This window comes from Hakea prostrata, chromosome 3 (assembly GCF_041222555.1).
Source record: "Hakea prostrata isolate BN-2017 chromosome 3, UWA_Hpros_2, whole genome shotgun sequence".
In the NCBI taxonomy this organism is placed as follows: domain Eukaryota; kingdom Viridiplantae; phylum Streptophyta; class Magnoliopsida; order Proteales; family Proteaceae; genus Hakea; species Hakea prostrata.
The window spans coordinates 23025530-23050928 of record NC_142602.1 but is presented as its reverse complement, the minus strand read 5'-3'; the positions used below and the strand labels follow the sequence as shown (position 1 = coordinate 23050928).

The window sequence follows — 25399 nt, the reverse complement described above, 5'->3', positions numbered from 1 at the left end:
GATACCCATCAACCATTCGGAATTCAAATCATTTCCCAGCTGCTTTTTGGTGTCAAACCAAAACCCCACTAAGACTCTAGTTGCTGAGATGGTTCCGATTAGATTGGGATATTGATGGGCCAGCCTAACAAATTAGAACAATTAATGCTTGTTTCAGAAAATAACACGAAGAAACCATGCTTTAAAGCTAAATTTTGAAGTGCAAACATATATTATATCTCCTCTGAAGCAAAATGGCTCATATAGCCTAATTCCATAGTCTACCTCAAACAATATCTAGAATCAGAAAACCTTCCACATATTCAGTGCCCAGGAAAATAGAGAAAAGGTTACAAGATGAGAATCAAAGAGCACATCGCAAAATTCCACTACTTGCCTCACTTCCTACCACGGACCCTGACCCCCTGCCTGTTTCTTTTCTTGGCGCCAGACTTGGAAATCTTGAGGCTCTTGTGCACTGCACTAAGCCTGGCAAGAGCAGCATTCTTCAGATCTGGTCTGTAGTGGTTATCAGCAACCTGTAAACATAAAATGGATAAATGAGCAATTCTATACTCCAAAACTAAGAACAAGCCAACAAGGGTAGAACACACGTAATTTTTCCCTTTCGGGAAACTAAGGGGGGTGGTGGAAAGGTAGAATACAATAAGTGGGAATATAATGCAAGAAAAACAAAAAACTGAACTATATATCCCTGAACACGAGGGAACCATCGTATATTGAACCCAAAATATTCACCACATATCAGGAGAAATCTTTAAAAAACATGCAAATTGGACAACTCTTTTGATCAACAGTGGAGGATACAAGAACATTTCACGATAGACTCGCATAAAGAGATTCTTCTTACACGTTAGATGCTCATTCCTATAAGAAAAGCTCATGTGTCCGTAATCTTTTGGAGAATCTATACAGTAAAATTAGACAGCTAGACAAACCTGATGTCCTAGTGACAAAACAGTAACGACAGACATCAACTCACAAATAAGAGTTTTGAGAAACTCTGCAGACACAAAGCATAACAGGAACATTTCATTGAAAAGTTCCCATAAAGGAATCTTTTTATATGTTGGCATTTCATTGCAGCAAGAAAAGGTTCAACCATTTGGGTCAGTAAACTATTGCAGAATCCATTGAGAAAAGCTAGACATAACTAAATGAGACTCATCAGAAAACAGCAACTAAAGACATCAATTCGTGTAGCAACAGTTGAGAAAGGTCTGCTCAAAAGCCTAGCGTAACAAGAATATTTCATCGAAAGATTCCCATAAAAGGGCTCTTCCTTACATGTTAGCATCTCATCACCACAAGAGAAGCTCAATTGTCCACATCAGATCCTATTGGTGAATCTATAAAAGCTAAGATGGACAAAACAAAACTAAACTTGGACATCAACTCAAATAGCAATTGAGAAACTCTGCTCAGAAGCCAAGCGTAACAAGAACATTTCACTGAAAAACTCCCATAAAGGGATTCTTCTTACATGTTAGCATCTCATCACCGCAAGAAAAGCTCAACCATCCATATCAGTAATCTAATGGAGAATCTATAAAGCTAAGATGGACAAAACTAAACTTGGACATCAACTCAAATAGCAGTTGAGAAACTCTGCTCAGAAGCCAAGCGTAACAAGAACATTTCACTGAAAAACTCCCATAAAGGGATTCTTCTTACATGTTAGCATCTCATCACCACAAGAAAAGCTCAACCGTCCATATCAGTAATCTATTGGAGACTCTATAAAGCTAAGATGGACAAAACAAAACTAAACCTCGACATCAACTCGAATAGCAACAGTTGAGAAAGTCTGCTCAGAAGCCAAGCGTAACAAGAACATTTCATTGAAAGACTCCCATAAAGGGATTCTTCTTACATGTTAGCATCTCATCACCGCAAGAAAAGCTCAACCGTCCATATCAGTAATCTATTGGAGACTATAAAGCCAAGATGGACAAAACTAAACTAAACCTCGACATCAACTCGAATAGCAACAGTTGAGAAAGTCTGCTCAGAAGCCAAGCGTAACAAGAACATTTCATTGAAAAACTCCCATAAAGGGATTCTTCTTACATGTTAGCATCTCATCACCACAAGAAAAGCTCAACCGTCCATATCAGTAATCTAATGGAGACTCTATAAAGCCAAGATGGACAAAACTAAACTAAACCTCGACATCAACTCAAATAGCAACAGTTGAGAAAGTCTCTGCTCAGAAGCCAAGCGTAACAAGAACATTTCATTGAAAGACTCCCATTAAGGGATTCTTCTTACATGTTAGCATCTCATCACCACAAGAAAAGCTCAACCGTCCATATCAGTAATCTATTGGGAACTCTATAAAGCTAAGATGGACAAAACTAAACTAAACCTCGACATCAACTCGAATAGCAACAGTTGAGAAAGTCTGCTCAGAAGCCAAGCGTAACAAGAACATTTCATTGAAAGACTCCCATAAAGGGATTCTTCTTACATGTTAGCATCTCATCACCGCAAGAAAAGCTCAACCGTCCATATCAGTAATCTATTGGAGACTATAAAGCCAAGATGGACAAAACTAAACTAAACCTCGACATCAACTCGAATAGCAACAGTTGAGAAAGTCTGCTCAGAAGCCAAGCGTAACAAGAACATTTCATTGAAAGACTCCCATAAAGGGATTCTTCTTACATGTTAGCATCTCATCACCACAAGAAAAGCTCAACCGTCCAAATCAGTAATCTATTGGAGACTATATAAAGCCAAGATGGACAAAACAAAACTAAAACTCGACCTCAACTCGAATAGCAACCGCTGAGAAAGTCTGCTCAGAAGCCAAGCGTAACAAGAACATTTCATTGAAAGACTCCCATAAAGGGATTCTTCTTACATGTTAGCATCTCATCACCGCAAGAAAAGCTCAACCGTCCATATCAATAATCTATTGAAGACTCTATAAAGCTAAGATGTACAACACAAAACTAAACCTCGACATCAACTCGAATAGCAACAGTTGAGAAAGTCTGCTCAGAAGCCAAGCGTAACAAGAACATTTCATTGAAAGATCCCATAAAGGGATTCTTCTTACATGTTAGCATCTCATCACCGCAAGAAAAGCTCAACCGTCCATATTAATAATCTATTGTCTTAAGAGGACAGTCGCGATAGAACTAAAGTGCTTAAAACGGTAACAGTGAAGCCAACAAAGGGTTAGTAGATGCATGGGAAGCAGAAGCGTTCACAGGTTAAAGCCAGAAATTGACCCTATAAACAGGAATAGCGACGTCAAATATATGGGGGGAAATCTAAATCTGAGGGATTATAGCGATACTTGAAACCTACAGTGTCTTCATCCTGCTTCTCCTTACTCTATAGTCTAGATTATCTGAATCTAAATCCTTCAGCAATGCCTCACATTGCAACACCTTCAATCCAAAATATTCAGTCAAATTCAAACTAATGCCTCTTCAAAGTAGTGTACTTGTTCAGGAAAAGTTTCTAAAATTGCCATTTCAAGGATATTTTTATCTGAGATAAGCCATCTCCAGTACCTGGTTAATAACTGCTTTAGCCATCCTGCGGAATTCCTTCTTCATGACCGACTTGTGGACAGCGAGAGCGGGCTTGTTCTGCTTCTTTGTCTTAGATGTCGCTAGCACCACAGACTGATCTTTGTCGGCAGCTTGAATCGAAACTGTCTTCTTGTTTGCAAGTCCTAAATTCCAGGGAAAATAAAACAGAAGCTGGAATCACTAAATCATCCAACAAATCAGAAAGGCGTCTCTTATGGAGTAACGCGGAAAGAGACCTAACTTGAAAACCCTGAAAGCATCAAATACCTGAATGCTTGAAGGAGTTCAAGTTGTAGAGATTGTTGCTCTCTTTACTGAACTGCACACTAGCTGTCCCATTCCCGAACTCCTTTACGAGAAACGAATTGTTCTTCTTCACGATCTCCCAGATCAAAGGCCCAGGAAGTGTAGCCATCTTAGCTGCAAAAAAACTTCGAGCTTTAGACACACAGGTGAATCAGAAAATCATAAAACAACAACAAATTATCAACTAGTACGTAAAAAAACGATGGAAGAGAGAAGTAATAGGCAACAGGTCAATACTGAAATCGTAATCTGTTCGGAAAATTTATGAATCGAAACAAGATTGAGTTTTGGAGATTTCACCAACCAGAGAGGTAGCCGTTAACGTCCTCTGTTACCTGTTCGGAAGATTTAGGCAGTGAGGAAGACGAGAAACCCTAGGGATCAAATTTATACTGATATCGAAAACCCTAAGACACAAAATGGTGGAACGGAATGACAGAGGTGTGCATTTAATATCAAAATATGACGTATAAGTCCCCGTTGGCCGCTCACCGCTGTTCTACTTCTAAGTTCTACCTGATGAAATGTCCCTCTCTACCCCTGCTATAATACAGATATATTTATGTTTTTGGATCCAAATTGCTTCAATCATGGGCATTAACCGTCAAGCAAGATTTTAGTCTGTTGGATCCGGTCAAGATTTCAATTTCGATGGTCGAGATCGAAACCTCAGTCAAAATTTTGATCCTAAGACCGAAAATGTTCTGTTGATGGTAAATGCGCAAGACTGAAGCAAAGTTCGAAGGGATGAAAGGAAAAAGTTAAATTAGAAGTCCTCAAAAAAATACAATCCATAATAAGTTTTTTTTTAACAACTTTTTATTGAAATTGAGATGGCAAAGTCACAGGAACAAGACTATAAAGTAACTGAACTCGAGGAGTGGAGAGAGGCCAAATGGTTACTACCAACAAGACTACAAAGTGACTAAACTCGAAGAGTGGAGGCAAGCCAATTGGTTACTACCAACACCGATGAAGCCTTCTTGGCTAGGGCATCAGCTACATGGTTGATGACCCTAGAAACATGATTGAACTAGCAAGCTTCAAAATGCTTTGCCAATTTTAAGATGATCTTATTCAAAAATCACATACTTTATGCACTCCCCTAACATGTGAAAATGGGATTTGACCGTCATTTTAGTAGGGATTATTATGGCATCAGTGACATCAGTGAGCTACTCTCTTATCATGAATGGATCTATCAGATGCACAGTTAAACCATCGAGAGGAATTCGGCAAGGTGACCCGCTATCCTTGGCACTATTTGTTATCCGTACTCAAACACTAAATGCAATTCTATAGAGAGGAGAAATGCAAGGGGAACTACAGGGGATTTGCATTCGGCAAAGAAGTGAACCACTATCCCACCTCCTATTTGCAGATGATTGCTTGGTCTTTTTACTGCTATAGGAGGTCCATAATATTAAAATGGTGTTGGATAGGTTTTGTAGAGCTAGTGGGCAAGACATCAACAATAGAAAATCCTCTATTTCTTTTAGCCCAAATACTCCATCAAGACTAAAGCGTTGGTTGTCTAGAGTGCTGAAATTACCTTATGGAGATGGGCCATCAAAATACTTGGGTTTGCCGGTAGCAATTGGAGGAAAGAAAACAAAAAAAAATCATGATTCAAATGACAAATTAGCAGGAAAAATCAATGGTTGGGCTAAAAAATTGCTCTCTAGTGCTAGCAAGGAAATCCTTCTTAAGTCCTATGCTCTCCCATCTACTAATTATGCGGGCCAACATTTCAAACTGCCCAAGTGTCACCATAAGAAGACCCAGAAGATGGCAACTAATTTTTTTTGGGGGGCAACGAAGATAAGAAGTGTATTCACTGGTTGTCTTGGAAGAAAATCACACAATCAAAAGAAAATGGAGGCCTTGGTTTGTAAGACCCTCTCCTTCACAATAGAGCATTGCTTTCAAAGGCTGCATGGAGGCTTTTTAATAAACCCAATTCACTTTTTGAACGGATTATGAAAGCAATCTATTACCCCCATACTTCTTTTTTGGAAGCAAGGGAAGGTCATAATCCTTCGGGGGGTTGGCGAAGCATCATTGAAGGAAGAAAAGTTTTACTTGAAGGATTACAATGGAGGATTGGAAAGGGTGATAAGGTGGACATATGGGCTGCTCACTGGATCCCAGGGATTAGCATAAATTTGCCTGTGAAGCCTTTCAACCAATTGGGGCTAAATGTTCACAAAGTGGAGGAACTTATAAACCCAGTAGAGAGAAGATGGAAGAGGGATTTGGTAGAGCAGATTTTTGAACCTATTGTCGTAGCAACAAGGCTTCGCATAAACCTATCCATCTTTCCCCATGAGGACAACTTAGTATGGGCTGCAGACAAAAGAGGTATGTTCTCAATCAGGTCAGCTTATCACCTCCTTATGAACCTACAAGATGAAGAGGAGAGACTCCATCCATTTTCGTCTAGAGTAGATACTTGGCGTAGGGTCCCAACAAAAGTATCGAAGAAGGTATGGAGTTGCTATACATTACCAAAAATAAATAACTTCTTATGGTGAGGGGCCCCAAAAAAGACAAATACAAGTCGATCCATCTTGCTCTTGTTATGGTTGGCCAGTTGAGCCAATTGAGCATGTCCTCTTTCAGTGTCCTTTTGCTAAAGCTACATGGTTTGGCAGCCCTCTCTCTATCACCTTTGGCTATAATATGGATATGAGTATTTCATATTGGATTCTACAATGGAAAGAATTTTATGCGGTGGATAAGGCTCAAGGTAAGCAGCTTGAATGCCTTGCCTCTTTCATCATGTGAACACTATGGTTGGCAAGAAATGAAAGAGTATTTAATAAGGGTACCTTTCAACCCCGGGATGTGATGGAGAGAGCAATCCACTATGCACAGGAATTCATGGATAGCAAGCCACCACCAAAGAAAAGTAAGCATAACTAGCCTCAATTTCAGCAAAGAGTGTCTTGGATTCCACCACAAACAGGATGGCTTAAACTAAATGTGGATGTAGCAAAGGTTAAAGCTACAGGCGTGCCAAGTGTGGGATTTATACTAAGGAAGATGAATGTCATATTGAGGCGGCTAGATCAATACCCATGATATTTGGCGATGTGCTTGAAGGGGGAGGCTATGGCGGTGAGGGAAGGCTTGAAGGGGGTGCTAAAGCGGAGACTTGAACTACTGGAAGTGGAATCTGACAACAATGATTTCATTTCCTTCCTACATGATGAAAGGAAAATTCCCCCTCTTAATACCCAACCACTAATCTATGACATCCTGACTTACGTTGAAGTTTAATTCTTGTATTTTTTTCTTATGTTCCTAGATTAGCCAACTCTGTGGCTGATAATCTAGCAAAGGCAACCTTGTCGTATTCGTGTGCGACTACTTGGCCTATTGTCACTCTGTGGTTGAACAAGCCATTGGCTATTCCCCACGTGTAACTCACGTTTTCCTATGAATGGATGAGTTTCATAAAAAAATTTGAAAAAAAAATGAAAAAAAAAACCATCGCATTCCAGAGTTGGCGCATGTGTGCTCTGACACGGCTATAATTGGCTCCCCTTTGTCGTTACGAGCAACCACCCAACAGTATTGAGGATCAAATGAAGCATTTGTATTTTATTTATATCACGAATTGGGTTGAGGCGTTCACTGTTGATGTTGGGTGGACTTTTGACGACTCTGCGCTGGTATACCATAGTAATCCACATGAAGGAAGTTTGTGATAAGGTTCATATCTAACATCATTTTGCACAATAAAAGATGCCATGTTGACAAAAAAGTTTTTTCTTTCTATGATACAGATTTACAACCCACGAACAGGGAACAGGGATCAAAAGTTTTCTCTTTGGGTAACTGAGGTATCCCAATCATCCTAGACTAATCTTCAAGTTAGAATATATATAGGGAAGAAAAAAAAAGTTTCCATTCAAAAAAATTCAAACTCTTGACCTTTACATATGAAGCATTGATGGAGACAATTTAAGAGTGAATTGCACTTGTTGAGCAAACACAATTGGTTTAGATGCGTGCGGATGGTTGAAATTTTGAATTCTATTTACATTGTCATCCATTTTGGAGCTGGGTTGTGGAGTCCAGCTACTTGTATTTCAATCATGAGATATCTAACCACCATCACATCTGTTTCATATTCAATCCATTTACATTTCTATCAATGTCGATTTGTTTTCACCTGAAAAACTGCAGTTCAAGCTTATAGATCATTTTTTTCCATCATAATGAAACTTCCCGGATATTAGAAAAATGTCTAGAATGCATGACTTCCTCTACGCTTTGCATTTGAAGCCATAAATGGATTTCTGACTGATCTATCAAGCAAACTAATGACAAGGCCTTCCTTGCCAAGGAATCGACAACAGAGCTTGCTTATCAAGTATATCAAACTTGAGCACATACCTTGGATGTAGTGAAGGATGAAGAAGACTTCAACCGGCCAAGCGCAAGAGAGTTGATGAAGCATCTCTATTATGCCTTTATCATCAGACTCAAGCCGGAGCTTATACATTGATACCACATCAGTTGTCAATATCAACAATGCCCTGATACACATATGTAGAGTTCAAACTTCAAAGATCAATTTCACTTCGTTTGCTGAATTCTGAACCTGAGATTCAAAAAATCAGTTCTGCTTAAACAATACATTGAACAGGTAACTGAGACACAGGGCCCAGGTCTTCCTAAATCCACCATGAATCAGAATCCATTCTCTGCAGGCTGAAGCATTGCCTAGAGAAGGCGGGTGGTAATACGTTAGAATCATACTGAACCCCTGTAAGGGTTAACGGAATAGTTCCATAAGAAAGAACCCCTTAAGTTGATCTTAGAAAAAGCAGGATCACATGAGATTTTGAATTCCTGAGAATGAAACTGAATTTTCATTTATCAGCAACTAAAATCCAAATAGTTATCATCTTTACACTGGAAAATAATATTACATCATATACAATAACACCACAGCCACCACAAAAGGAAAAAACAAAAAAACCAAAAACACCACAGCCTAATCCAATTGACCTATATCAAAGATCCAAAGACTTAAATCTACATGATTCAAATTGAGTACATTCATGAAGAGCAATATCTATACCTTAAGGCAGCATTTACAATGCTAAAATACTGAAAAGTCAATTAGAGCTAAGGAATGAAATACCAAAACCAGGCTCCATTCATTATCCTATGAACTGAAACAAACACTACTCCTGCTTACCAATTGAGAAATTAATATCCCTATATCTCGGCATCATGGATGGTCTGACTCTGGGCCACGATGTGCCAGACATGAGGAACCATTCAAAGCTTCAGTTACCTCCTGAACACCACCTGCAAGAGAACACCAATTGAGAAAGCCACATCCCTATGTCTCAGGCATCAGGGGTGGTCTGATGCTGGGCCACGATGTGCCAAACATGAGGAACCATTCAAAGCTTCATTTATTCTACTGAAAACCACTTGCAAGGGAACACACGCTATAACAGGTCCCCCCAGCTTCTCAAGAACTGCTTTCCTCTTGTTCTTACCCGGCTCATGAGCAACAGCAAATGAAGACAATCTGCGAGTCTTCTTAAACAGGTTCCCACCTTTCCTAGTTCCAGAAGACTTTTTAGGTGATAAACAGTGTCGGTTGGTCAAATGTTTGACAGGGTTCCTCGGATACTCCACAAAGGAATGAACTGCATTACTGTTAGAAGCCTGCATAGCCCCAGTACTGCGACTACCTTCATCCCCATCCAGAAGCAATGATTTTTTAGAGACACTAATTGACTGGTCCAGAAAATTTTCTTGAGGTGTATCATATAGTTCACAATTGCTACTTTCTGGGGAGCAGTCAATATTACTCAATAAGTGATCGCTATAACCTTCATCCAACACCTCAACTGTAATGGGATGACCTACAATAGCTTGACCATTCCATTTGCTCATCAGCGAAACCAGAGGGACATGCTGACCCCGGTAACTAGCCCGCACATCCAGCTTTACATCATACAAGAAAGAACCTCCAGCAACATTTCCAATGTGTGCATCTGCCATCTGAAATATAGAGTACGGTGAAACATGAGAGTGGAGCTGGGGAAATAAACTTTGTGCTGTCAGAGGAGAAACAGACATAGATCTTGTCAGGAGTGGCTCTCTATTTCTCATAGGTGTCATTGATTTACCCACTAGAGACTTCTGATGAGATAAATATTGCCCTCCTTTCCCATCTATTGCTGAGATGGAAACATCTTTACCTCCCAATTTCTGTCTCCTATATTTGCTGGAAACCAAGTAACTACGCTGTCCTATCTGCGTTTCTCCATAAGAACTCTCATTGCTCCAATGATGGGACCTACCCCACAGGTCTTCAGGAAGTAGTCTGGGCTTGGCCAATAGAGAGTGCTTGTCAGATGAAGGGTACATTTCAGAGGTGCCGGTCTCAACTTTTTGGCCATGGAACGTAGGGAACTCATCCATGTGCTGTATGCCTACCAAATAACCATCCGATCCATCATCATCACTGTCCCTGGATCTCCATGAGTCCAAATGTTGGTTCACTTTCTTACTCAGTTTTCTTGAATTCCTCTTGCCTTTCAATTTCCATTTCGTTGTGCAGAAACTATTGACATGAGCAGCCACAGAGGTAGAACCAGATTCATCAAGACCTTCCGATTGGAGCTTCTCAGATGAACATGTGACCGAAGGAGAAAAACCTGATGGGATTCAAAAAAAACAAAAACACACCATTGATTTGCCTACCAAGAGAATTAATTAAGTCAATAAGGAGTAACAGATCTCCAAGGTACTGACTAGCAGGAATAGCATGAAACATGAACAAAATACAGATTAGAAACTTCCACTGTAACTAGAGAAATAACCAAACCAAATAGCAGAAGGATAAAAAGCAACAGAGAGAACTACCAAAAACATAAATAATGGAATTCAGGAAGATTTAAACTCCTTGCCAGCCATTCCATTTTGATAATTATGGCACTGCTTCAAATCTCTTTGGGGCCCACAAGAGGTAGACCTAAACACAGACAAACAAATGCATGCCTTGACCTTTTCGCAAGCCCCATTCTGCCACAAGGACCATTTGGAATCCCTTGCTTCAAAAAATACAGGGTTCTCTTTTAGGAAGTAGCCTAGAAAGGTGCTAGATGTTGTAGGAAAGAAGACCAATGTGGCTCCTTTTTCATGTCAGATGCACTCATCTAACCCCCCCCCCGGGGGGGTCGGCAAAACAAATTCTCATTAAATGTTCGACTAGGGAAGGGGGTTTGCAATGCAGCTCTTGAGGCCTTCTGGCATGTCCTGGAGGTCTGTTCTTGACTAAATGCAATTCTGGCACTATATATATTTCATATGAGGAGGACACTGCAATGGCATTCATCCTAATGGCTATCCCACTGTCTGACAGACTATGGAAGAAGAACAAACAATTAAGCACTGACTGAATCAGGTTGCCCCATAGATTTGTGAAACATCTAAAGACTGACTGAATCAGGATGCCCAATAGATTCGTGAACTCTATCTCATGGAACAGCAGGAGAAACAAAGGAGTAAAGGAGGATGGGCAAAAACTTAAAACCATTCACACACAAATTACTATTTCAAGGTTCTGGTACTTTTTTTCAGAAAGGAATAGTAAAAAGATCAGAGAAGATATTTTGTAGAGCTGGACTGACGTGATCCAGGGGTCAAAATACTTTGTTGGTCACTACGGGCCCATGGTACTAGATAACTCAAATATCAGATGGGTGGCAGTTCTGTGACTGTATGAAGTTTATAAAAGAGTGGCAAAACTGTAACCAACCAGAATCTTATGGGGTAAATTAGTAGTTAGAATGGGGAAGGGACTAGTTAAAAGCCAAGGAGAAGTTGGAAGTAGAAATAACTACAGGATATAATGGAAGGAATGACAAAAGGAAGTGTAATTAAGCAATAAAATCCAAAGGAATCATAAATATCAAGAAAAAGGTGTAGGGAAGGACCAGAATTATGTCCAACCTCTAGTACATTCCTGAGGCAATGAAAGAACAAATGGATTTTGATGCTTGAACATAAACAAATCAAGTTGCATGATCTTCAAATTCAAGACTTGAGCTGCAGGTTTATTACTCAAAAAGATTCAGTACACGAAAGATGGCTTCAGCGACCTGAAATAAATCTAAGAATAACCCACAGCAAGGGTCTAACAGCAAGATCAAACCAGATTTCCAGCCTCACTACAGAGTTTAGGAGCTACCATTTGGGGATTTCAGTGATCCATCACAAGAGGGGGGTGGGGAATGGAAGATGAAGGAAAGAGAGGGATCAATTCAGATGCATATGGGCTGCAACTATTGCCAGAACAACGCATACTCATAGCGGCAAACAGGAAATAAAGAGAATGAGGAAGATATAAGAAAATATCATGGGAAAGAGAACGAGGAAGATAGAAGAGAATATCATGGGTGGGAAGAGTACTAAATGAGATAGAAAACAGTACGCATAATTTCATTAAGCATCACATAAGCATTTAAATAGTGATGCAGCTTTTGGTAATAATACACATAGAACATGTAACAATGGTAGATTTGTTACTAACTATGAATAAGCATCAAATCAATGATGTAATTTGATTTTCAACACCAAGCCCATCTCATATGAATATTGAAATAAAATCACAACCTAAGTCAAAATTTGGAGTGCTTTTACAAGTAACAGAAAGCTAACTAAATTGAAAATCATACACTTCAAAAATTGCCCCCCCCCCCCCCAAAAAAAAAAAAAAGGAGGAAATAGAGAACAACCTAAATGACCAATTGGACATTACTTGTATATAAAAAGCATAGTGACCCACTTAAGAAAATGTAGTAGTGGAAAACCAAAACCTCCATAAGCCATTAACATAGAAAGCACAGATTGATCGATGCAAATAGGCACCAAAAAGAAGTTGCATTCAGTTCAGATTCTCAAGCCCAAAGCAAACAGCAAACAAAATAATGCAGCAAGATTGATAAAACCTTAGCTAATGGTACTGAAATTATTAACAGAACAACAGCGACACAGCAGCTCAAACAGCCATACAGTGATTAGATTAGGAGGACAGGCTATGGCAGCCCCAGGATAGTCCAGCCAATGGGTCAAAGCTCAGGCCCAACTTTTAGGCAAAGAAAACGTTTCTAGTTTGGGAGGGTTTCAGAATTGTAATTTCCACACATGATGTGGTTGTCTTTAGCAAGTCAGAGTTTCCAAGTTTGAGGGTAAGGAAAATTAAGCAACCTGCAAACCTTCATTTTTCAGTTAGTTTCTGAGTTGACAGTATTCTATTTTAAGGCGGTGAGTTTAGATTGTTGGTTTAGGAGTGGTCAAATGGATTGAAAGTCAGGGCCTATCCCCCATGAGCTCAACCTCCACCTCTACCTCTGTGGGTTCTCCATCTCGAGCACCATGTTGACTCATATGCTTGATGTATTAAGAAAAAGAATCGATAGTTCGGAACACACGATTGAACTTGCTGAATCACTACGCCCAAACATATATATTCGTAACGAACCAGTAAGCACAAAGATAGTGTGTTTGGAAAAAAGTTCATGGGAATCAGAATGGTACTTCTTCTCGTCCCGAAGCGATTTATTTGCTCGCAATAGCGATTCAACGTCGCTTTGGACAGAGCCTCTCCGTCACGCCGATATAGGAAGCAATCCCATATCTGTCTGCAACTGTTAAAAATGGCGGCAGGGTCATATCCCTCTAAAACCAGGGCATCCAGAATTCGCCTATCGATCAGTGCCTGTGATAATGGTCTTGGCAACTTACAGATTAGGGCCCTAAGTCAACCCATATGTCCAACTGTCCATGAATCTCTCTCTCTCTCTCTTTACTGTAAGAGAATGAACCAAAAAAGTTGTGGCTGCTTTTCTATTTCCTAATTAACCTCATTTATGTTATAGTACCCTTCCCACCCCCACTTCCCCATAGACTTCTGCACTTCCAAATATATATATATAGTTAATTATTCAATAAGTGGATAGCTTTGAATAAAACATCAACTCAAGCCACTATTTGTTGTTTTAGTTCTATACTTATTTACAAAAGGGTCAATTAAGAGAAACTCTTCTTTGCCGGGAAGAGAAATAAATCTAAAAGAATAAAAAAAGATGAGATGACAATTTTGAACATTACAAGAGCTATATAGTACATTCATTTTCCCACAATACAACTATGCAACTTTCCCCTATGTAACTTTTCCTACATTTTTTTGGATGAATAAATAAATTCATAACCAAAGGAGAGAAAGGGTTGAGGGAAAGAATACAAAAGTGAACCAAAGTCCAAAGCAGCCAAAAGCAAAGAAGAAACCAGAGGCTCAGTGATGCTGCATGATTTGAGATGGAATTCCAAACTTCATCTTCTTCTTTTTTTTTTTTTTTTTTGGAGGCCGGGGGGGTGATGGATGGCAAGGCGACAGAAGGTAGCGAAAAACAAGGCAACACCAAGCAAGGCGATAAAGCATAGGCGACGCCAAGTCGCCTTGACCTAAAGATGGGCCTAGGCGCCTAGGCAAAAGCTTTGACAACCATTGGGGGGGGGGGGGATCTGACTGATTTATTTTAAAGGAATTTAATTGCCAAGAAGATTAAAAAGAATCTGAAGGGAAAATATTTCCCAAAATTATCCGCCAGCTGTTTGCTGATTGGTAAAAGAGAACAATTAATCATGTGTGCCCACAGCCAGCTAATCTGTGATCAAGACTGAAACTGTCTCATGAAAAGATAATTTTGTTACTGTTCACGCCAAGTGACATGGACAGTGTTTCAAGTGATTTTCTAATAGATAATTGGGATATTTCTTGTAGGGCTGGGCGTAGGGGTGCAAGTTTGGCCCTGACGGCCCTAACCTGCCCTAAGCCCGGCCGAGCCCGAATAGGGCTTGGGCTCAAGATTTTGGCCTAAGGGCGGGTTAGGGACAAGGGTGGGCTTGGGATTACTCTTTGGCCCGCCGGGCCTGTCCCGACCTAGCCTTGACCCTGGCTCTGATTTTGACCCTGACCCTGGCCCTGATTCTGGTCCTAATCCTAGCCCTAATTTTGTCCCTAATGCTTGTTCTCAATGAATTAGGAACATGGACAAGGATAGGGGCAGGGCCAAGTATAGGGTCAATCAGGGTTAGGGCCAGCTCTAGGGACAGGGTCAGAGACAAGGCCAATCAGGGCCAATCAGTGCGGGAATGGGTTTGGCTTGGCCCTATAGGGCTTAGGGTCGACAACAATAATCATTGGCCCTGAATTAGGGTTAGGGCAGAAATGGGCCTAGATTAGAATATATATGGGCTGGGCTTGGGATTGCAAAAGCCCGGCCCAGCCCGGCCCTGTTGCAGCCCTAGCCTAGGCCTTGGCACAACGGTTGGTGGACCAGCCCCGAGGTCAAGGCATCGAAACAGCCTCCCAACAAATATTGTTGTGGGGGGGGGGGGGGGGACTGTGCTTGTGCAGAGAAGCCTTTGGCACCGGGTTCGCCTTTTTTTATTGGGATATTTCTTGTCACTTTTATGGGGTAATTCTGTAAGCAGTTAATTCGGGTAGGATACTTATTATTAGTTTTTTGTTAGTTTTAGATTTCTAAGAGTCCTAGTATAGTTGTTTTCTTATTGCAGCACGTCTGTTTTATAATTCAAACGCTTCTAACCAGCATATTGAGGGAAAGTTATAAAAAAGAATGAATTAAAGCTTGAGCTTGTGTGTGTATGTGTCCCCCCCCCCCCACCCCACCCTTTTTTCCTTTTACTCTCTTCTTCTTCATATGAGCTTTCTTTCCTCTTTATCCCTGCAGCTCAAATTTCTTCTCAGGTTTCCTTCTTCTCTATTGTCTCCCATTACTCAGCAAATGACACCTAGCCTTACAGCAAAGCTAAAAGGGTGAGCAGTGTAACATTAGGGGAAATGGACCAAAAATAAGACCAATAGGCCAAGCTGGGTTGGGATGAATCCTAGTGGTTCTCTCTATTCTTTTTCTTCTTCTTTCTTGAAGACTTGAACTCAACAAGGAAATAATGCCCCTTTGTAATACGGTTGCCTCTCCAGCAACCATCACAATCAGAGGTGTACAAAGGGGTAGAGATTTCGGTCTCAAGGGCACTCGTGAGGACGTCCTTATTGCGCAATGAAGGAAAATTCTCATTACTAGGGACAGGCTGCCCGCAATAGGAGGAGTTAGGAGAAAGAGTGATAGAGAAGGGGCTAGCCGAGCTCTTAAAAAAACTGGAGATCCTCAGTTCGGAAAATCGCATCATTGTGGTTGGCGAAGAAGAGATAGAGATCGGTTGACCCGGGGGGGCGGGGACTGCACAATGCACGTGTACAGGCACACAGGGTACTCCACCACAAGCGCTATTATTACGTTCTATTCAATCTACTCAATACGTCGGTTACATGCATATAAATGATAAAATAACAGATTTCAACAAGCAACGAATTATGCTTTTTGGACTCACTAAAACTTGCTTAAATTATTCTTATGTATCCTACCCAAATTAAGGAATTGTCCCAATAAAAAATAAAATACTAGATACCTGAACAAAACCATATTTAGACCCGATTCCCAGTTTGGTTCCCAAACAGGTTTATTCAGTCCAGGGTAGTCGAGCTGCATCAGTTCCCCTGTTGCCAACAAAAACTCACCTACTACTTTTGTAAAATGAGAGAATCAGTATTCCTTGATTGCGATCCATTACCGTTGGCTTTGATGAGGTGATGATCCAAAGCATCACATGATAAACTGTCACAATCTTCTGATGGTTGTTGGCAAACAACATCCCTTCACAACTAAAATTGGACCTAAAATCAATACTCTAACCACAACCTTAGTCAGACTCAGATCAAGTACTTCAGTTTGATGTTGCTTCCATTCTGCACATTTTCTTCCAAATTTGATTCTCTTTCAGAAGATGGTACCTTGCTTGACATCTTACAATAGAAGATGTTAACTACTTTTAGGTTATAGCAAACTCCTGAAACCCATCTTCAAATCAGAATGTTCCACCCATAGTTTACGGGACTCATCACTAATCGAAAGGAATAAACCGTACTGATCAAACTTCATGGTCTACCGGGTTTAGGACAACAATAGCATAAATTTCAAATATCGGACTGCAAACTAAAGATAAGAAAATGAGGGTAACATATTGGTGGGAAGGGGTAAACTTGGGGAACCATTGGTAGATTGCAATCCAATGGTGGTAGGTTCTCCCCTTTATCCTCCTGACAGATGAGCCTAAAAATTATTTATGACATGGGAATGTCAGGCGGCTTTGTTTTTATTGCAGAAGAGGTTCAAAGTGACCAGCAAAAGTCGTTCACTGATGGTTGTTTGGATGTTTCCTTGAGAGGAGTGTCAAGAATGAGCCCAGAAGCAGATACCTTCATTGATAGATAGGAATTGTAACCGTTTGGAGTCTTATAGTTGACAAGAAATTCTAATTTCATGACGGTGGAAACCATAAACATAGATCCAAATGCAATTGTGGATATACGGGAACCAATGACTATAAACTACTGTCTCTTTTTGGATACTTTGCTTTTAGTGAACGAAATTGGATTTGTTTTTCATCAAAAGTGAAGAAGGCCGACGATGGCCTATGGTGCCTGTAATCTGAAGAAAACACTTCTTTTAAAGAAAAAGAAGATAATATAGAACAAGAATAAAATGGTGGACAAGTCTGGAATAGATAAAATAAACTAATGAACAACTAGAAGTGGGGAGTTAATTCTGGACATATAGAAAATTGATTAAATTCGAAAAAGAAGGGGGGGTTAATTTCTGTTAAAGAAATTAGACACAAGTTCACTAAGATGTAAGGGAGGAAGGAGGGACAAACTTGGAAGAATACAAGAATAAAGTAGACAAGAAGATTAGAGAGGAAATCAGGGGTATTTTTGGGGCATTAAAGAAAACAAAACAAGAAATAAAGTAAAGCAAGTGGGTTAGATGGGTACTGCAGTCAACTTGGAAAACCAGCACGGTTTTGAGTTTGAAATTTTCTACATGATGGAGACCTCATCTCAATAGGAGTGAGAGATGTTGGGCTTGATTTCCTCAGCAAAGAACCCTTATTTTGATGAGGGCCAGGGCAGCTGTGGTCGATCCAGGGAATGGAGGGACCCATTTACCAAGTCTGCCAGATAGAAGATGACGGAGGGCCAACCATCGCTGTACAAAACAGTGCCATCTCACTTCGAGTTCTTTCCTTTTTAGTCAAACCCACTCCTCTATATAATAGTTTTTTTCTATCTATAACATTCAAAAGGCAACCTACAGCACTGGGCTAGTTGATAAGATACAGCTGTTGTACTACTTGATAGGTAAGAAAGAGCTGCAGTAAGCAAAGGGCTTACAGCAATACTAAACTAATCAACTGAGAGGAATGGGATAGGTGCAAAAGCTATTCGACTTGGCCCGAAAGCTTAGCTCAAAGAAAATAGGAAAGCCTCTTTCTTAGTTTCCAGAGTTGGTTCAGGAAAGTCAAATCTCTAACTTCAAGTTGAAAACGGTTTCTCTGGTTTCATTTGATGCCTTGTTCTCATACTTATTCAATGTGAACTAGAAAGAAAATAAGGAAGAATGAGATTTTTAAGGAGGCCCTATGTGAGGACTCAACTGCGGCTGGACTTCTGTACGAATTCTTATTATTAGTTTTGGCTCCATTTCTTGCTCTTTATTTTGTGGTATCAAAGGAAGAGATTGGAAGTAGGAGTTAAAGGGGAGTCTGGGTTGGTTCACAGCAGGGGGAGAAAGAAAACAATGGCATCCAGGAAGGCTTTTCCTTATGCTCGGATGGCTGTACGGTTGGGGTTTCAATGGGGTCGAAGGTGGGGGATCCGGGATGAAGGGTGTTAATACAGGGATTGAGGGGTGGAAGATGGAGTGTAAAGGGGCTGGCTCCAGGTATCGAATGGGAGCTTCGATTGGTTCAAAGAAAGAAGGAATGAAAACAGTGGGTTCCTTTAGACCTTTATTAAAAAAAAAAGAACTAAAGGGGTTGTCTGGTAACAGAATAAGGGCATATAAAGGAAGGTTACAGCGAGGGAGGAGATGGATAGGTTCCACAGTGTTGTTTTCTTTTCTTTTTTTCTTTTTTTTTTTTTTTTTGGGGGGGGGGGGGGGAGAGTCGAAATTTCTTTTTTCCTGGTCTGAAAAGGAGAAGAAAGAGGTGAAAAAAATTGATAGGAAAGGGATTAAAAGGATGATGGATCCTTTGGCTCTGACGACTTTTTTTTTTTTTTTTTTGGGGAGGGGGGTGAGGGGGGAGAGAAGAGGGCAGCCCAGAAGAAATCAGAGTTGCAAAGGAGAGAAGGATGTACACACGCAGCCACACAGGCTACTCAACCACAAACTTAACTATTCCATTCTATTCAATCTAGTCAACACATTGGTTACAAGGATATAAATAATAGAAGAACATGCTTAAATAAGAAAACAACCATACTAGGATTCTTTTAACAAATTAAACTTGCTAAATCTATTTGTACATATCCTACCCAGATTAAAGATCTCCTTACCTAATCTTCCCCAAAAAAAATCTTAAATATCCACTACAATAATAACCATATATGAACCTGGTTCTTGTTTTGGGTAGGTCCAAGTTAGTGCTCCTGCATCACGGTAAGGGGACAATTACAGCATCCAATAAAGTACCAACCCATTTTCAAAGGTAATGTTAAGGACTAGGGTTAAAGGGGCACTTTGTGTTTGAAGATTTGCTGACTTTGCCCCCTGATCCTCGTAGGCACCTAGGATGCTCTCATCCTTTCCTCAGGAATTCTTCACATCACATTTAACCTTTCTTCATGAATCTACCTCACATACGTAAAAATACTTTTCAGCTCACATAACTTTTAACCTTTTTTCATGAATCTACCTCACACACATAAGAATACTTTTGAGTTCATTTTACATTTTCTTTCCAAATTTCAGCTCATACCCGTGATCCAGCTTGTTTTAGGGTTACTAAAAAGGATAAGAAAGCTAGAAGAGGGAAAGACAAAATTCATAGGAAAATAATATCCTACACATAAAATGAAGCATACCTCCAGTACGCTTTTCTTCCCGAACAAATGGAACATCAAACAAGCTGTTGGAGCGATCATTATCAGGGAATTCTGAAGCACTTGAAGATTCATTCTCTCTCACACTTCGGTAAGCATCAAGACCAGCATCACAAGTCTCATCAGAAGCATTTACTGAAGTTTCTTTGTCAAATGAAACTTCAGTACTGTCTGAGTTATCACTGAGGACCGCTGAAATGCTTGTCTTTTTTGACTCAATAGATTCTAACGCAGGCACCTTGCTGTCTGCTAGTCCTTGAACAGATGTTCCACCCAGACTGGTACCTTGATCACAAGCAACAGGAACAGCCACCATGGCAGTACTCTCCAATACCTTTGTTAGAGGACGACGGCGGTTCTTCTTTTTCAAGCTTTCATAAACATTGGCCACTTGTGATCGCCTTTTTTTCAAAGATGAGCAGTAATCCCTGCTGCTATTGACTGGACTTCCACTAGATAAATTATTAGCAGTATTAGATGCACTGAGCGAAGCACCATCTACTTGAGCTAGCTCAGGTGACACATCAGTGTGCCAAACATTGGAGTTTCTTTTTGATGCGACCCCCATCCCAAGGTCCTCAAGACCTCTCATACGCTTAGTTTTTTCAGTTTCATCATCCTCTGAATCATTGGGCGTTTTTCGTTTCCTTCTCTGCATTGAGTGTAACTTAGGGCTAGCGATTTGATTTGGATCTTCAAATGATAAACCAGATTGAGACAAATCTTGTGTCGAACTTCCTTGAATGGCACTTAAATTCCCAGCTACAAACTCGTTGCTCAAACCAAAAATATTTTGTGATTCTCCAACCCAATCATTACTTTCCATACCAGCTGATTCATCATTTTGGAAGTAAAAATCCTGGTGTTTACTAACTTTGCAGGCACTTTCAAGTTCAAGAGCATGAAGAATGGCATCTTCCCTACGTGCATATTTCACAACTTTCTTGCCAAGATTGGCTGCAGAAGCCTTCGCTTTTTCAATACACTCATCATACTCCCCACAGCGAAACGCTTTCACCCGTTTGGACTTTTCAAGATTATACCAGTCCCTGGAAACAAAAAGACATAACCAAATTACATTCAGAAAGACAACAATCATTGTGATATAAAGCTGCTATTCAACCAAAAGCATGCCTAAACACCTGATTACCAAGCTTAGTCACTTTATAACTTCGGAGACAAGTTCACAGTAGTCAACATATTATCCATTAATAAAACCAAAATTTATGCTTTGACGTCCATACATGGACTTTTAATCTGTCAAGTCCTTTTCTTTTTCCATAAAAACTTCATTAATGAAGAATCAAAACATTTTACATCTGGATTTTTCACATGCAAAAGGTTCCATAGCATCCATAAGGGGAACAAGATTAATACCCTGAGATGCATCTAAATCATCTCTAGCAGAACCAACTAAACCCACTTCAAATACTTTCACAGAATTAGCCCATTCAATAAGAAGAAATAGTACATCATTCATGGTCACAGATGGCATTCCCTTAAAAATCCTTTAACTCCATTTTTCGAAAAATACTTCCCAAAGAACTCACATAGAACAAGATCCACAAAAAAAAAAAAACCAACTTTTAGAATAAAAGACAAATATAGATAAGATATGAGCAATTCTTTCATTACATAGGGTAATAATGGTCATTGCATCCTGAAAAATCCTAGGAGAACGAGTTGTCGCTAAGATGGACAGTCCAAGAAGATAAGTAACAAATCCTCCATATACGCCTTCATGCATTGTAGAATTGTTCGTCAATTGCACATCGTAGCTGTGTAAATATGAACAGTGAGGAACCTTTCCAATATCCAGATTAAGCTTCCACCCTCGGAGGAGGATAAGTTTGCCCATGATTTTACCAACTGGAGATTGAGATTCCCCATGCAGACCACAAAGGAAAATAAAGACCTAACCAAAAAAAAAAAATCCTTGTTCCTTCTTTTTAAATTCATCTTACGTCCATAACCATGCAGGGAGTTTCCTTCATAATCTGAAACAGCTGGAGCCATTAATCCATTCCCAATCATTTAAGAGTCCTCCCAAATAACCCAGAAAAATATACTATTTGGCTTTTTTCTAAAGGGAAAAAAATGTGAAACTAACACGTAAAGACTGGCAATACTCACACAGGTTTCCACGCAAAAACTTTCTAATTTATCTATTAAGCATAGATTTTACCAAGTAGGCAAATCAACAATTAAGTTCCAACTAAAAATTGGTACAACAATAACCAATTAGATGAAATAGTTCACTTCTGATGTGGTAAAATGAAGGAAACATATGCCACAAAAAAAAATTTGTGAAAATATACAGGTCAAACAATAGAAAGAAAAATAAGGCAATATAACACGTGGAAGGGGAATGATGTAAATGAAATAATCAAGATCGGAGAATTTATTAACTTCATAAAGAAATAACAGCATGTCTGATGTAACCATAGGTCTTTTATTCAAAAGATCAATTAATTTTCACTTCCCAAGATTCTTCTATTCACAAAATGCATTTTCAGTTTCCTGTTTAAAATAAAATCATATCAGACAAAGTAGGAAAAAAATTGCATAAGAACCAACTCCTTCGTGACAACAAACAAATTTAGCCTGTCTCACATGTATGTGAAGATTGAAATCAGTCTGTAGGGTTGAATATGAAACTGAACCTATCATAGTGAAACCTGTAATACCAAGGATGATGCAGATTCTGCAGTTTGCTACATTATCATGTTACAGAAAGCCTTTTTGAAATACAATTTCCCTGGAACGGAAGCACTAAGCAATCAAAAGGGGAATCAATCAATAATAAATAAATAAAAAAGCATAACATGGTGGACTCCTTCGACGTAAATACCAATAGAAGATCAATAGTAGCACTAACTTGGGAAGACATAGCTCTACGTTGTCCATTAAACTGCGGAAAGACATTGATAACTAAATGCTCGTTAAAAAGTGCCATTAATCCCTTTCAATGGGGATGAATGGCTTTCATATAAAGCATCAAAAGCAGGGTCTCTTCATCAGCAGATCACCAGTAAAAACAAAGAGAGCCAAAAAGTTCCAAAAATTCCACATATATACACTAAACATCCAATTCTCATAAAGAATATAAATAGAACCCCACAACCAACAATTGTAAATGGCTATGTATGAAGAGGCCTGCCTTTAAGCACACAATTCAACAGGGGATGGGGAAAACCAAGAGTGATGAAGAGAATAATGAAGTTGTTACCTGTTACATTATGTATGAAAAATTAAACTAAATCGCCAAAGGATAGAAATGAAAAGCTGAAATATAAGATTAACCTACGATGAAAAGCTTTATCTTTTTCTCCCTGCCTAATAGCTTAAACAGAAGCAAATAAAGCATGCGATCTAAAACACTAAAACCACTCACACACTGGCGTCCTCTCTTCCCAGGAGCTTCACGGGAGTCCCCGATCTCGGCGAAACCAAGCAACTCTTAGGCAATTCATCGAGACCCATTATCCGGCCAGGCCACCATGACCCATTTCGACGCCTTACCCAGACCAGCCCTCCGACAGACGCATCTATCGCTTTCATTTTCCTTCCGTAGTTAACTCACAATCTCAGTCTCCATTTTGATATTCCATTCACCCACATCAAAAACCATCTATACACTTAACTTCGGACGCTCGATGAAACAACAGGAAACGGAAAAATCCAACAAACCACAAGAGATAGATAGCAGAGAAAGAAGAAAGAAGAAAAAAAAACTCGATATACAGAGAGACTCAAAACCCAGCAGAATCAATGACAGACGTTCATCAAACCCAACCAAAAAGATCAAGAAAAGAAAAAATAAAACCCTAGAACCGAACTGAAAACCAAAACATCAACGGATATGGATTTGATTTATCAGGACATGATGCTGAGAGATTCCATTCCTTGACGATTTGGTTTTCTGGATCAGCTCAAGCTTGTTTTCTCGTTTTTCTTTCGTCTTTCTTTTTTTTCTTTTTTTTTCTTTTTGCTCGACTGTGAATTTCAGAGCTTAGAAATACGGAAGAGAGAGAAAGAAAATGAAAATGAGAACTGTAAAACTCTCCTGTAGAATAAGGCATACCTTGATTTTGTCTTCTTTTTTTTTTTTTTTTTTCCCTCCACCCCCTCCACTGTTTGCCGTGCAAGGATTTGCAGAGTCAGACATGAAGAAAATTACATTTCCTTTCATTTTCCACTATGGTATTTAAACTCACTAAATCACAAATTTGGTATAATTATTAAAGTATATCAAACCTCATTTTTTTCTAATTATAGCCAAACCTACCTCGTAACGCATTCCTCACTGTACTTTTCATCGTACTTTTATGCGTTTCTTTCTTTTTTTTCTTTCTTTTTCCTGTTTTTCATGCGGGTTCACGTGAATCGTATTTATTGAATAATTATTTATTATTTTTTTATATTCTTCTTATACTTTCAAATACAACGGGATTTTGCTATACCTTAGTATATTATTTTATATCTTAATTATCGTATACTGTATATCTTATAATATACATCGTACGATATTAGATATGAAAAAAGTTACGTATTATCATCACAGGATTGTTGGTTTGGTAATGACCACTTCTCTTTTTGTAGTCGATTAAATTCACATGTGCCTCTACTTTTTGTGGAGCTGGTGTAATTAGAATATTCGTAAATAGGACTTTTCTTGCACCAGGGATTGCACGACTATGATTGTTGACTATTGTTCACAGTTACTGGTGCTTGGTCTTCGTGTATGAACCTTCTAGTGAAGTCATTTAGGAATGTTCAGAGGGGACCACCTGAAGAATGTATAGTAAGACGAAATGTTGATGCTTTAGTTGGGAGATGTATGAAGTGGATCTAGATTAGCATAGATCGGGGGAGTTCTGTGTAATGGTACTGGGGAGTTAAACTGAGGCTTTGTAATACGTATTCAATGGTGCTCAATGCTTGAAGCTTAATTAAATGCTATCTTATAAAGGCTCAAACTGGCTATGGAACTAACTCAACTAAGGCAATTTATTTGATGGAACCTTTCTTTGCATCTATAGAAAAATGTTGTGAAGCTTGTTCAGGAAATTCGGCTGATCGCAAGTCATGGTGAATGTATGTGCTTCTTGCACGTTGGTTTTTTCTTTTCTTTTTTTTCTTTTTTTTTTTTTTTTTCTGGAGGAGGGAGGGGAGGAGGGGAGGGAGCAATGAAACGACTGATTGGATGCCGAAGGTACCTTTAAATCAATTAATTTATTTGATATACTATGGATCTGCCTTCTGAGTTGGATGGGATCCTACACAATCAAATTGCATTGACAATTATGGGTAATTTGTAGTCTTTATACAACTAGGGATGAGTAGGGAGGAAGAATACTTCGTACGTACTAGGAATGGCCTTTTCATATAGTATGTTGGATATCACAATAAATATTGATAGACTACGGGGGAAACTATTTGTAAAATGAATAAATATAAATGTTACCTTATTAAT

The 25399-nt window shown here is 39.4% G+C and overlaps 2 protein-coding genes and 11 non-coding genes across 13 annotated transcripts; all 13 read right to left on the bottom strand.

Moving 5' to 3' along the window:
* Positions 1 to 165: 165 nt before the first annotated feature.
* Positions 166 to 4268, bottom strand: LOC149021671 (large ribosomal subunit protein eL28z-like). The gene is made up of 4 exons (XM_089149896.1): positions 4159 to 4268; positions 3816 to 3968; positions 3528 to 3691; positions 166 to 518 (listed from the first exon to the last, which is right to left on the bottom strand). The coding sequence occupies exons 2-4, from the start codon at positions 3961 to 3963 to the stop codon at positions 378 to 380; spliced, it is 453 nt and encodes a 150-aa protein (XP_089006022.1). The 5' UTR covers positions 3964 to 3968; positions 4159 to 4268; the 3' UTR covers positions 166 to 377.
* Positions 1003 to 1090, bottom strand: LOC149021682 (small nucleolar RNA R24). The gene has a single exon (XR_016172568.1). It is a non-coding gene; the product is annotated as a small nucleolar RNA R24 (small nucleolar RNA).
* LOC149021681 (small nucleolar RNA R24) lies at positions 1220 to 1311 on the bottom strand. Its single transcript, XR_016172566.1, has one exon. It is a non-coding gene; the product is annotated as a small nucleolar RNA R24 (small nucleolar RNA).
* Positions 1417 to 1507, bottom strand: LOC149021680 (small nucleolar RNA R24). The gene has a single exon (XR_016172561.1). It is a non-coding gene; the product is annotated as a small nucleolar RNA R24 (small nucleolar RNA).
* LOC149021679 (small nucleolar RNA R24) lies at positions 1608 to 1698 on the bottom strand. The gene has a single exon (XR_016172565.1). It is a non-coding gene; the product is annotated as a small nucleolar RNA R24 (small nucleolar RNA).
* LOC149021678 (small nucleolar RNA R24) lies at positions 1807 to 1897 on the bottom strand. Its single transcript, XR_016172560.1, has one exon. It is a non-coding gene; the product is annotated as a small nucleolar RNA R24 (small nucleolar RNA).
* LOC149021677 (small nucleolar RNA R24) lies at positions 2004 to 2094 on the bottom strand. The gene has a single exon (XR_016172562.1). It is a non-coding gene; the product is annotated as a small nucleolar RNA R24 (small nucleolar RNA).
* On the bottom strand, positions 2205 to 2295 carry LOC149021676 (small nucleolar RNA R24). The gene has a single exon (XR_016172564.1). It is a non-coding gene; the product is annotated as a small nucleolar RNA R24 (small nucleolar RNA).
* On the bottom strand, positions 2404 to 2494 carry LOC149021675 (small nucleolar RNA R24). Its single transcript, XR_016172559.1, has one exon. It is a non-coding gene; the product is annotated as a small nucleolar RNA R24 (small nucleolar RNA).
* On the bottom strand, positions 2601 to 2691 carry LOC149021674 (small nucleolar RNA R24). Its single transcript, XR_016172563.1, has one exon. It is a non-coding gene; the product is annotated as a small nucleolar RNA R24 (small nucleolar RNA).
* Positions 2800 to 2890, bottom strand: LOC149021673 (small nucleolar RNA R24). Its single transcript, XR_016172558.1, has one exon. It is a non-coding gene; the product is annotated as a small nucleolar RNA R24 (small nucleolar RNA).
* On the bottom strand, positions 2999 to 3088 carry LOC149021672 (small nucleolar RNA R24). The gene has a single exon (XR_016172557.1). It is a non-coding gene; the product is annotated as a small nucleolar RNA R24 (small nucleolar RNA).
* A 3949-nt stretch (positions 4269 to 8217) lies between the features above and the next one.
* LOC149021670 (uncharacterized) lies at positions 8218 to 23935 on the bottom strand. The gene is made up of 3 exons (XM_089149895.1): positions 23318 to 23935; positions 19906 to 20972; positions 8218 to 10549 (listed from the first exon to the last, which is right to left on the bottom strand). Exons 1-3 carry the CDS (start codon positions 23482 to 23484, stop codon positions 9231 to 9233), a joined length of 2553 nt encoding a protein of 850 aa, XP_089006021.1. The 5' UTR covers positions 23485 to 23935; the 3' UTR covers positions 8218 to 9230.
* Between the last annotated feature and the right edge of the window lie 1464 nt (positions 23936 to 25399).